Here is a 13,484-nt window from a genome sequence, read left to right as displayed (position 1 = left end):
ATAACTGTCCTCTGAGAGGTCCAACCCAGCAGTGACTAAAACAGATACAGATACCCACAGCCAAATATTGGACGGAGGTTGTGAACGCTTTTTTTTTTTTCTGAGACAGGGTTTCTCTGTGTAGCTCTGGCTCTCTTGGAATGCTCTCTGTAGACCAGGCTGGCCTACAGAACTCAGAAATCCGCCTGTCTCTGCCTCCCACGTGCTGGGATTAAAGGTGTGCACCACCACTGCCTGGCAAGGTTGGGAGCTCATAAGAGTTGGAAGAAGGATTGAAGGGGATGAGAACCCCACAGGAAGAGCAACAGAGTCAACTAACCTAAACCCCTGGCTCTCAAAGACTGTGAGTCACCAACCAAAGAGCATACATGGGCTGAACCAAGGCTGCCAGCACATATGTAGCAGATGTGCAGCTCAGTCTCCATAGCCGCCTTGTCTGGCCTCAGTGGGAGAGTATGAGCCTAATATAGCAAAGACTTGATGCTCTAGGGTGGGGAGATACCCACGGGGGATTGAGAATTCACCTTCTCATAGAAGGAGAGGGAGAGCAGAGTCTGGAATGTAAATAAATAAATAGTTACTTCTTTACAAGTATCTAGTTTTCTTTAAAATGCAAAGTCTCTAAAACTCCAAAACTATTTTTAAAGTTCAAGCTCTCTTAACTGTGGACTCCTGTAAGGCTGAAAATAAACTACTTTCTTACTTCAACAGGTAATAACCACAACAAACTCTCAATCTAACCTTCATGCCTTCAACACCAGCATCATCTGGGTGAATTTTACATTACCAAGCTCAGCTGCCAGCCCGAGCTATAACCTTGGCTGCCTCTGGAACACAGCTTCTGTATGCTGACCTGGAGGAAACCCTGCCCAGAAGAGTTCACCTCAGCAAGGACAGTCTCATGTCAATCGGATGGGACTCTTCAGCCCCAGTGGACCAGCGTCCATCGTTCCAGCAAAATAAAAGTTTCACCTGAGTGGTTACTATTGCCATGGTGGAACACTCTGACCAAACGTGAGCTGTAGAGGAGAGGGTTTATTTCACTTATGCTTCCACATCATCATCCACCACCGAAGTAAGCCAGACAAAAATTCAAGCAAGGTTGGATTATCAAGAAGGTAGATCTTGGGGGTCTATGACTTCATAGAGAATGAATACATTCTTCCACACTCTGGACAGGGCCTCAGAGGCTCCTCGGGGGAACGATGAATGGATACAAGAGACTAGAGTACTGGCGACTTCCTTCTCTCTACTACATGAGTGTTTACTGACAGGATACGGAAGAGTGAAATCGGGAAGAGGATGACATGGGGACTCACTTTCATGAACTGTTCCTTCCTTCAGTTATCTCTAGAAATATCTGCTATAACAATGGAAAGACATTCTATTTAAAGCATTGACCTGAACTGCTCACTCTTTACTCCTTACTACTATGCAGCATAGTAATAATCACACACACACACACACACATGCACACACACACACACACACACACACACACACACACACCATTACATTAGTGCCAGCTTAGCCTGGACACATGTTCTGCCTGCTGCCCACCTGTTCCTCTGAGTCAGTTTTGGCTGTGGGACATGGCCACCAGGACATGTGGCTGAACGCCATGTACAGGTCAGGGCTAGCCTTTAGCATAGAACTTTGGGGTGGTTTTCAGAGTGGAAACAGTATCCTCTCTGGGTTTTTCCCTGACTTCTCTACAGCAAGCAGTAGATAAGGAACTAAATGGAAGAAATAGAATTGTCTTTGTGACAAGTGTTTCAGCAAGAGTGGTCACCAAGGCACAAAGGATTCTTTTGCTTTCTTTTCCTTTCAGAGATGAACTGTTGGTGTGTGTCGACTCTACTTTCTCCGGAGTCTACAGTAAACTTAGAATGTGAAATTGACTATTTGGTGTGAGAACAAGATTTATGAAATTCAGACAAATGAAAAACACCTACACCCCCAGTAATTTATTATGGTGCACAATAGAAGAAGAAGTTACAGACAATATGTGAGTTAGGGGGTATTTGCGGGGCCCAGAAAATTGTATTATATGCTATTTTCTTTCCTTATCACAGAAACAGCTAGAAACTGACAATGGCTTCTTAACTGTGTTTTTGGCATAATTTTGTTTGTTGTTTAAATTTGTGGAAGACCTTTTCCTATATCTGATCATGCACAAGCATCACTTTGGAGCAAGCTTTGAGGGAATCGGAATATGAGAGCAGGTAGCAGTATCAAACATTTAGAGGAAATTAAGCATGGTAGCACATGCCTGTAATCTCACTACTCCTGAGGTTGAGGCAGGATGATTGTGAGGTCTGACCTGTACTATATAGTGAGACTCTATTTCAAAAAATGGTCCTTTATAACAGCTTGTCAAGATATTCATGAACCTTACTCATGTGCTAACAACAAAGCATCTTTCCATCCAGGGAAAGAAATGAGTGTAAGAACAATGAACTCAGAGGGAGGGAGGGCAGGGTGGGTCTTTGAAACTGAAATAAAGATGCAATATGAGAGAGAGAGAGAGAGAGAGAGAGAGAGAGAGAGAGAGAGAGAGAGAGAGAGAAGGAAGGATGTGTTCTGACTCTTAGGAAGCTAGCCACAACTGGTCAATGCTGACTGCAGCACAGCATCTGTATGCAGGATGAAGGATGTGTACTGCCCAATACTCTACCGGTGCACAAAACTGGAGATGTCCACTCTGAACTGTGATCCCCAGTCCCACACACTCTGTGCTGGCCCATTTCAGTACCAATGTCTACCCATTTGTCCAGTCTAAAAGATGAAGCATCCCATACTCTTCCCCCAGTTCCTGCTGATTCTCTCTCCTGTTTCTCAAATCCAGTTTTGGACATTGCTTCAGTTCCGGCCTTAGCACTTTGATTCATAGCTGTTATAATGTCTCAATTGATACCTGGCCTTCAGTTTGTCCTGCTCCATGTGAAAGTAAGAGTTATATTACAGACAAATTTCTAGTATCTGATGCTTCAATGTATGTCTTTTATTCTACAGTGGCAAAAAGGCAGTACTAATTTATTAACACTGTCATTTGGAATGTGAATTTTATTTTCCTTTTGGGCTAGAAATAGGCTTGCAGTTCAATTCTCTGCCACGATGCTAGAAAGCAGGTACCAGAAAACCAGGCATGTGATCATGAGGGACACAACTGACCTTTTGTGTCCTACTGTGCTGTTAGCTGTGGTGTTTGGTAGGTCAGGTATGTCAAATATTGTCAGAAGAAAGTCCATTGTACATCTCAAAGGCTATGTTCTCAGGCTAGGTCATCTGGACCTCTCTGTCTGCTCATGTCCCTGCATCTCAGCTGTGCTCACTCTGAGCCTTCTACTTTCAGTCATTGTGTTTTTTTGTCCATGACTACTTTCTCTAGAACATCATCGGTATCCATCTTGATTTAACCCCAAATGGAATTTACTTGCCATTGAATCAATAGACACCCAGAATGTGTGGGCAGTTTCTGTTAAAAATGGTACCAAGAACATGTCTCATTTCTTGTTTTTGAAATTATCCCTAAGGCTATAATTTGTTGATCTCAGGGGATGTATATTTCTGAAAAATTCTAGTGCTCTTATAATTCTTAGCTAACTCCACTGTTGAAGGCAAGTCCCATCTACTCTATGGAAACCTAAATCATACAAGCAAGTCAGGCTAACTGGTAAGTCAGGCAAGCTGAACCAATAATATCTCTTTATGTTAGTATTTTGCTATGTCTCTGGTACTAATTTAATGACCAATATGGCTCTATTCTCTAGTGTTAGAAATGACAACAGGTACTTTGCAAGCAGAATCCACGGCCTCTTTTGCCCTCATGCTCCTGTGTCAGGCCATTAGGAAAACCTGTTCTTTCTTGTTGCTGTTGTACACAGCTTCTCCTGGAGGGCATCCTCAGGTCAGCTTTGCCAGCTGTCCACAGAATCTGGAGGCCAGTTGAAATCTCATAGGATAGCCTTTCTAGGCTATGAAAATCCTTGTGATGCCTTGGACTAGAAAAGGTAGGAAGAGTAATTACCGTGGCACTGTTCTTGAAGGTCAAGAAACCTGTGCTCACAGTCAAAGACTGATCAAGGGACTGGCAGAAGCAGGGAACGCTGGTTTCAGTACAATTCGTCATAGATTGAAAAGGCAGTAGAGGGTCCTTGAATTTGAATATGATGACAGTTTAGTCAATTATTGTGAAGAGTGGGAACTCATCTAGGAAATATGCTGAGCTGTCTTAGAAGAACTAAAGGAAGAAGGAACATTTGACTTGGGCATGAAGCAGGAATCTAAATTTTAGAAGCCCAACTTTGTACAGCACCTGTCAGATGGCAAGGGCCTAATGAGACACTCATTTTCTTCTTCTTCTTCTTTTTCTCAAACACAAGAACATTAGAAGCTGAGCATAGGCCACTGCAGGGACAGAAACTTGTATTGTCAGAGAATGCAGCAGGCTCTGGGGATCTATAAAGAGTCAAGACATATAAGAACAAGCCCACACTTGGCTACACATTTTACACACTCTCACATGCAAAAGTCAGAAACAAAACAAAACAACCCAGGATGCCTGCTAAGCTTCCCTTTAGCAAGTGCCCCACAATTCTGGTAGAGAAATCCATCAAAATTTCAGCAGCATTCGGTTTCTCAGTCTATTGCGAGAGTTCTTTTGGAAGCATTCTTCTCCAAAGATTCATCTGCATGTGAAATTAACAGATGTGAATTTAGAAAGCCAGCGAGGAGTAACACCATCATGGCAGGCACCAGGAAGGAGTGCTCAGAAGGAAAAGAAAAACACAGACAGAAAGAAAATAAAATAGCCCAGCTGCTGAACAATACATACATGCTACTTACACATGAGTGATGACTAACACCATTCTTAAGAACCCACAAAAGGACACCATAAATGGTTCCTGTCAAACAGTCACTGTGGGGAGATATTTCTGTAAGCATCTATGGATTCATTTGAAGGATTTTAAGTAGACAGTTGACATAAAGGCTGTGTATGGCTGCCATTGACAGGATTGTGATGGACACTGACCTCTTTAAATCCCATCCCACTTTGTGTTGCCTCCCTGCATCTGAGTTCAATTTAGAACTTTCACTGTACACGCAAAGGAAGACCCAAAAGATATGTCTTGAACTGTGAAAGAATGGTCCCCTGATGTGTTCCGCAAACACTCTTAGCAACAAACATTTCTTTGGAATAAAGGTATGACCTCCTAAAATAACTGTTAAGGTGCAGAGTCATTTGAAATTCTAGGTCCCTAGAATTGCATATTTGCTTCAAAGAAAACTAGTTACTGCCCTTCAGGGTAGTGATTCTCAAACTTGGCTACACAGGAATCATTGGAGAAGCCTTACTTGATAGTGGTGTTCAGGTCTTACCCCTAAGGGTCTAGTTTAGTGGGTCTTCAGGACAGGCTGGGCACTATGTGCTTTCAAAGCTCTGCATGGTGATTGTAGGTGCATCCTGCCATTGAGCTACAAGCTTTATATATTCACATCATGTGTTGTTTAGAATCCTATTTTTGTCTGCCTCTTAATGACAGCATCCTGTGTTTTGCAGATCCAATGGTGGCTTTAGAAGGTGGCAGCTGCTTTATAAACATTAGATGGTTGAGTGTTAAGAGCAGATCCTTACTGAGACTGAGGGTAAAGGGGTTCAGAAATAGACTAGGAGGGAAGCCTGTGGGTGTTCTTTACCCAGAAGGCTGGTTATAGGCATGATTATATGTGATTGTAAGATATGATTCAAAGAAGCTGGATGATAGGGTGTCCAATCTTTTTCATCACGAAGAAATAAGCAATGTTTGAGGTGAGGAATATCCTTAATATTCCAAATTGAACTTTATATAAATTATAAATGGGTCAAAGCATTATACCATGTCTCAGAAGGTATATAATCTTGTTAAAAAAAGATGGGACTGTCAGTGCTAAAACTTAAACAGTAGCCCACCAGGACAGCTAGACAACAACACACCGGGCCTAGCAGTCAACACTTTCAGCAATCATCTTGTTAATTCCACTAACAGCCTATGAGGTAACTGCTATTATCATCTGGAGCACAAACAGCCTGATGTGATATAGATGCGGGTAGCAGACCTGGAGAGATCGCTCAGTCCCTGTGTGCTTCCTCCATATGGAGATTTCTAAGTCTAAACCCACAAAAACTCAGCCCTGAGAAACAGACCACAGAAACAGAAGGGGTGGAAGGGGAGAGAGGTCCCTAGCTATTCAGACATGGCTTCACCTCCGAGGTAAGACCTGGAGGCTAAGCAGCGGATGGTAAGATGATGCCCCATAGACCTGTCCCAGGAGTCCTTCACACAAGTAGGACTAAGACTCCTCCCACTTCAGCACTGCTCTGTAACTGAAGGACCGACACAGAGAAGGGAGGACTGTTAATGAGCCTTTTTCTGCTGCAGGAGCCCAAGCATGAGCTCAAGAGGAAGATCACGACCCTGGCCCGTACCTGAAAGGGGCTTCTTTGCGGAACCTCTCCTGGAATTGCTGCTGCTCATCATCGAAGGCTGAGCACCGCTGGCGGAGTAGGGCCACTTCATTTGCCTGCAGAGGGGCCACCTGCTGCCTCACAGTGATGGCCATCTTCTTCATGTTCTTCCACTTCTCAGGAAGCTCCTGGGAAGGACACCAGGAAGTGCTCACCCCCATACTGTTCCCCCCTGCCCTACAACCTGAGGCTGCACACCATCACCCTCTTGCTTTCACCCCTGCTGTAGGGCTCACTGGGATGTCCTGGTTCCATGTTTAACTCTGTGTTGTCACCCCACTCTTCCCCCACTTACCTCTCCAGCTATCTTATCTCTCCACACTCATCTGCTTTGAATGCAGGACCCCTCCTGTCCCCTTCAACCTCTGACCTAGTAACCCTTGCCTTTTCTTATAGTCCTTAAGGGTGTTTGGTTATTTTCTTGAGTTTTTGTTTTTGTTTTTTTTTTTTTTAAATTCAGACCTTCTTAATATTACTAAGATCTGATTGTTTTCCCCAGATCAAATGCTTGGCTCAAACCTTTGTCAGAGAATGGCACAGAGCAGGAATGATATCCTAGTTAGATATATGTTTGTTTGTTTTGTCATCTTGATACAAGCCAACATCATATGTGAAGAGGAAACCTCAACTGAGAAATGCCCCCATCAGGTTGGCATGTAGGCAAGTCTATGAGGTATTTCTTGATTAATTATTTATATGGGATAGCCCCTTGTGGGTTGTGCAAATGATACTGTATAGTATAAGAAAAGCAGGCTGGTTAGCCAGAGAACAACCAATCAGCAGCTCTCTTCTATGGTATCTATTTCAGCTCCCACTTCAGGTTACTGCCTTGAGTTCCTGCCCTGGCTCAGTGATGCAGTATGACTTGAGAGTATTAGATGAAATAAACACTAGCCTGGGCTAAATATAAAAATTCCTGTTTCAAAACAAGAAGAATTGAGTTATCTTCAAATCTGGGGATAAAACTGGTATCGCCATGAGTTCTGCCATTACAATTTTCAGTAATTAATGATTTCCCCCAAATGCTAGACATTACCCATGAATTATACTTAATCATCCTAAGACATGTACCTTGTGTCTGGAGTCATCACTGAGCCATCCTTCATCTACTTTGACCCCACCTACGTGCCCTTTGAAATCCTAAGACTCTCCTTCTGACTTGTAAAGGATGGTCAAATGCACTGACCTCCAGTTGCTTAAACACGGTTTCTGGCAGCTCTTGTTCGTAGGACTTCAGCAGTTCAATCGTTTGCTTCAGGGGCTCAAACATGTCATCGGTGCTGCTCTGCCGTTCTTTAAGGGTGACAAGATGTCCCATGATCTCAACCAATCCTTGGAAATCTCCTTTCTCCACCCTCTTGAGCAAACCATTCTCAGTGCTCCTTATGAATGAGTCAAGGTCAGACAGGCTGGAAGAACACAGAGTACAGGGCTGATCTCCTTGTGCTCCTCTGGAGGAAGGCTACTGACATCTCTTACAGGAGCTGTTGTCACAGAAAGTCCACCATGGGCCTGGCACTTGGAGAGGCTAGCCCTATGATTAATGTGGCTCTCTTCACCAGTGTGTAGCTTGTGAATGACGAGGGTAGCCCCAGCTCTTCAGGATGTGAGACACATAAGTGGAATGTATGCTCCTCGGTAAGATCTTGGACCAGAAAAATGTATGTGAGTGGGGCAACTTGGGTTGTCATGATAATTCTATGGATTAGTTACTACTTCTTCATCAATGATAACTCGTGGTGCTTGATCATGTACAAGATGGTTGTATTTGGGAAAGTAAGCACAAACAAAAACTCTTCATGCTTTTTCTGTAATTTTTGTTAAGTCTGAAATAATTTTAAATCCTTTTAAAAAGGCAAATGTGAGGGCTGGGCATAGTTGTGCACACCTTTAATGATAGCAGTTGAGAGTCTGAGGCAAATGGTCTCTGTGAGTTTCTTTTTTGTTTTGTTTTGTTTTTTTTGGGGGGGGGGATGGTTTTTCGAGACAGGGTTTCTCTTTATGGTTCTGGCTGTCCTGGAGCTCACTTTGTAGACCAGGCTGGCCTCGAACTCAGAAATCCGCCTGCCTCTGCCTCCCGAGTGCTGCGATTAAAGGCGTGTGCCACCATGCCCGGCTGGTCTCTGTGAGTTTAAGGCTAGAGTGGTCTATATAGGGAGATTCAGGACAGGCAGGTCTACACAGAGAGAACAAGTCTCAAAAGAAAACAAAGCACAAACAAATACAAAAAATAAATTCTTGCCTCCAAAGTGTCTCTTCTCTGTCTCTCTCTTTTTTACAAACAAACAAACAAACAAATACATACATACACACACATACTTATACACACACACACACACACACACACACAGAGAGAGAGAGAGAGAGAGAGAGAGAGAGAGAGAGAGAGAGAGAGAGAGAGAGAGAGAGAGAGAGAGTTATACATGTCACTATGGCCAAGACATTTAATCTCTCAGGCCCTTAGTTTCCTTACCTAGAACATTAGAAGACTCATCCTGTCTCACTAGCTGTTATGAGAGTTAAGTGAGGCACACTGTGTAGTTAATCAAGTGTTCAGTGAGCATCCATTAGGAGCCCTACCAAGTTCCCAGGGGTTGAGCGTAGAATGACAGAGAAGATGAGCAAAGTCCCTGCACTTCTGAAGCTTGCATAAAAACAAGTCAAGGAAGTAGGAAGCAAATGAATAACATGCACTGTACAGCTTCACACAGAGATTAATGGAATTGAAGAAAATCAGGATGAAGGGATGAAGACTCAAGTCAAGACCTGATGTGATAGGAGGAGGGAGTCACCAAAGGCCTTTCTATGAGGGGCATATTGAGCAGAGAAATGAATGAGTAATGGAGTGAGCCAGAGAAAGGCAGGGAGATGGAAACCCCAGTGGCAGGAAGGAAGTACAAAGGCTGTGGAGGTTGGTTAAATTCTGTGTGATTGAGGAAGGCAAAGTCAAGGTGGCAGAGACATAAGGAGGAAAAGAACCACGGAAGAGTGAAAGGGCCCTTGCAGACCTTAGTGAGCTCAGATCCTATTCTAAATGAAAGACAATACATGGTTTCATTCATGCCTGTAGACAGCTCTGCAATAGACTTTGGCTGGAGGTCTGCTGCTGGGGATGATGGCGTTGGTGGTAGGGAGACAAGAATGGAAGCAAAGGGAAGTATTCAGGGAAAGTTGTCCATCTGAGAGTCAGTACTGCTCTTGACCTGGGTGGTACATAAAAGAAGTGATCAGATTTGGGATAATTCTTCGCATGGAGTCCAAGACCAGTCAGTGGGTTGGATGAGACATATATGGGAATGAAAAAAATTCTAAGGAACTTCTAGCAGTGAGTCAAATGATAACACGATTTACAGATGGGAGGGGAAACTAGGTAAGGCTGAGTTATATTATAGGAAACGAGAAAGGAAAATGTCTTGGATGTTTAGCCAACTGCAGACACCTAAGGTAGGTATCAGCCAGATTGTGATAGTATCAACTGCCACTTCAGTATGATCTAGTATCACTAGAGAGACAAGTCTCTGGGCATGTTCATGAGGAAGTTTCTAGATTTCATTATTGAAGTATGAAGGCCCACCTTAAAAGTTGGCAGCACCATTGCACAAACTGGGGTCCTGGACTGAATATAAAGGTGAGGGCTAGCTGAACACCAGCATTCACCTGACCTGATCTACTTCCTGGCTGCCTCACAGCCACCACAGCTTCTGCACAATGATAATCTGGACCCTTTCTCAAAATGGAAACAAACAAACAAACAAAAAAACCCTTCAGTCAGCATTTCTCAAACTGTGGGCCATGACCTCTTGGGGAGTAGAACCACTCTCTCAGAGGGGTCACCTGAGATCATTGGATATATCAGATATTTACATTACAATTCATAACAGTAGCAAATTTAAAAGTTATGAAGTAGCAACAAAAATAATTTTATGGTTGGGGGTCATCACAACATGATGATCTATATTAGAGGGTCGCATCCTAGGAAGGTTGAGAACCACCACCTTAGGTAGCTTCTCGTTGAGTCCTTGGACACAGAAATGAAAGGAGTAATTCATGAAGGCAGTTACATATACCCCTGTCTGCAGTTTCTGAGAGATGATGCTTAAATTGTAAGCAATTAAATTTAAATTGTAAATTGTTAGCACTTAGTTTCTTTGGGTTGTTTTGACACAAGGTTTCAACATGTGGCCTCTGTAGACTTCAAGTTTATGACTTTCCTGCCTCAGTTTTCCTAATGTGGAGATAACAGGCATGTGATACTGTGTCTGGCACATAGATATTTTTAAATCAATCGATCAATCAATCAATCAATCAATCAAGTTGGTGAAAGGATGAAACCCAGGGACTCACACATGCTAGGCAAGTGTTCTACACCTGAGCTACAACACCAATTCTATAGACATTTTTAAAGCATTGGAAATGCCCAAAACGGTGGTGGTAGCAAGAGAAGAAAATTGCAGGAATTCCAATGCTTAGAGGCCTCAGAGATGTGCTGAACCTAGCAAAGGAGACCAGAAAGACATAGCTAGTGAGGTGATAGAGAAACCAGAAGACAAAGAAACTGTGAAAGTTTGAATGAAAATGGCCTCATAAGCTCATAGTGAGTGGCACTATTAGGAGGTGTGGCCTTGTTGGAGGAAGTATGTCACTGGAGTGGGCTTTGAGGTCTCAGGTGCTCAAGCCAGGCCCACTTGGTTTTCCTGCTGCCTGCCAATCCAGATATAGAACTTTTATTTACCTCTCCAGCACCATGTTTGCCTGCATGCTACCATGCTCCTCACCATGATGACAATGGACTAATCTCTCAACTGTAAGGCAGCCCCCAATTAAATGTTTTCTTTATAAGAGTTGCTATAGGGCCAGGCAGTGGTGGTACACGTCTTTAATCCTAGAACTTGGGAGTCAGAGGCAGGCAGATTTCTGAGTTTGAGGCAGCCTGGTCTACAGAGTGAGTTCCAGGATAGCCAGGGCTATACAGAGAAACCCTGTCTCCAAAAAAAAAAAAAAAAAAAAAAACCAAAAATTAAAAAAATAAAAAAGAGTTGCTGTAGTCATGGTGTTTCTTCACAGCAATGGAAGACTGATTAAGAAAGCAAACATGAAGGCCACATGAGGGCCTCAGAGAAGTGTGTGTGTGGTGGTGGTGGTAGGGATTCGATGCTGATAAGCAGAAGAGAGACAAAGGTGGGAATGTCCCCAGAACTGACTATCTGAGGATTTCTGATGGCTTTGAAAAAAAAATTATCTCAGTGACATGGCACCGTGAAGTTGGGAGAGAGAACAAATCAAAGAATCATGGGCTTTTATTTCTTGTGCAGTCCACAGGATGATATGACTACCTTTCTGATGGAAAACCCTAAGACATTTAAGGAGATACTTCAAATCAATTAGCAGTGAAGCCAGGTGTGACACCTCAAGCCTGTAATTTCAGTGTTTGAGAGGCTGGGATGGGAGGATCCTTGCTGATTTAAGGTCAGCCTGGGCTGCAGAGTGAGTTCAGGCTCACCTAGGCTATAGTGAGTTCAGGCTAGTCTGGGTTGCAAATGAGTTTAGGTCAGCCTGGGCTGCGGAGTGAGATACACACACACACACACACACACACACACACACACACACACTCCCTCACTAACTGCCTGAACTGTGAATTAAACTGAAGGAGTCAAATTGATCTATGGTAGCTGCAGGAGCTGCTCATTTCAGCTGTGGCAGGGCAAAGAGAGCACAGACAATGTCCAAAGCTATGGCAGAGTGTGAGGGTCTTCCCTAAGCACGATGAGAGCTCGAGTGGGAAGAGCAGAGAAAAGAAACAAAAAAAGTAAGATTTGAGGTGAGCTTGGCTACAAGTTTTTCTGAATTCCTGAAAGTCAGTAAACAAGATCAAGAAAGACCAAACCCAAAACAAAACAAAACCAACCAACCAAACAAACAAACACAGTTATAATACATATAAAGAAATCCTCACAGATGTTTCAGTGTGAAACTTCAGGCTATCAGAAGAGGGAGAAGAGACAGGCACGAGGGAGAAGGGAAATATTTATACCAACAGTAACTAGTAGCAAAACCACAATAGATACCAGGGCCCTGTGGAATAATACTTCAACAAGCTAAAAAGAATGACTTTCTAAAAATCCTTCTCACATTTTTAAGTAACAAGAGCAAAATGAATGTGCTCAGATGAAGAATAGAGTCCCATCCATAGATCCTTCTAAAGGAACTGCTTCTAAAGGAGCTGCTAGTGGATATACCCGAGGCCTGTGATATGAGTGGATCTAGATAAAACAGAACAGGACAGTAGGACTAGGGATGTGACTAGGGAAGTACCATAGCACTTGCTGGAATGTACATGCCTGGTCCGATCCCCAGCACTGCATAACAATGTAATACTTCACATAAGATTCGATTTGAGATGGTTAAAGAAATGTTGGAAAGTGATTTAAATGGCCAGGAGTGAAGGATATATTGATATATTCTGGTAGATAAATAATAGAATGGCATTCTTTCTCTTTCTCTCTCTCTCTCTCTCTCTCTCTCTCTCTCTCTCTCTCTCTCTCTCTCTGTGTGTGTGTGTGTGTGTGTGTGTGTGTGTGTGTGTGTGTGTGTGTGTGTGATGCTAGGGCATAGATCCTGGTGACTTGCATATGCTAAGTAAGTACTCTAGCCCTATTTCCCACCTTCTGCACTGGTCTTGAGAAGAGTGACAATGCCAATGCATTTACCCATAGCAGAGCTGGTTAAAACAGTCTTCATAACTGCACAATAGTATAACAGGTAAGCTAGCAGAGGGGGAAATGGAATACAGAAATGAAAAATAAAATGTTCAACTCAAAAGCAAAGGATAAAGGATTGTGAAAATAAAACAGATCGTACCCAATAAAATGCTAGAATTAAACTAAAACACAGCCCAGTGAGCGAAGTGAACAAAGCCCACTATGAAAGGTGAACATGCTAAAAAGCACTTTAAACATTCAGTTATGCCAATCAT

At 43.1% G+C, this 13,484-nt stretch overlaps 1 protein-coding gene across 1 annotated transcript in view; it reads right to left on the bottom strand.

Moving 5' to 3' along the window:
- The window catches only part of Dnah9 (dynein axonemal heavy chain 9), a 352,309-nt gene that overhangs the window by 263,057 nt on the left and 75,768 nt on the right, over positions 1–13,484 (bottom strand). The window contains exons 18-19 of the mRNA XM_021178488.2: positions 7,695–7,917; positions 6,470–6,636 (exon numbers count right to left, since the gene is read on the bottom strand). Of these exons, the coding sequence (XP_021034147.1) occupies positions 6,470–6,636; positions 7,695–7,917 (390 nt within the window). The remainder of the gene's footprint in view (positions 1–6,469; positions 6,637–7,694; positions 7,918–13,484) is intronic.

The sequence above is a fragment of the Mus caroli genome, unplaced genomic scaffold (assembly GCF_978045245.1).
Source record: "Mus caroli unplaced genomic scaffold, Mus_caroli_1 scaffold_13, whole genome shotgun sequence".
Lineage (NCBI taxonomy): Eukaryota > Metazoa > Chordata > Mammalia > Rodentia > Muridae > Mus > Mus caroli.
This window is presented reverse-complemented; position numbering and strand designations above follow the sequence as displayed.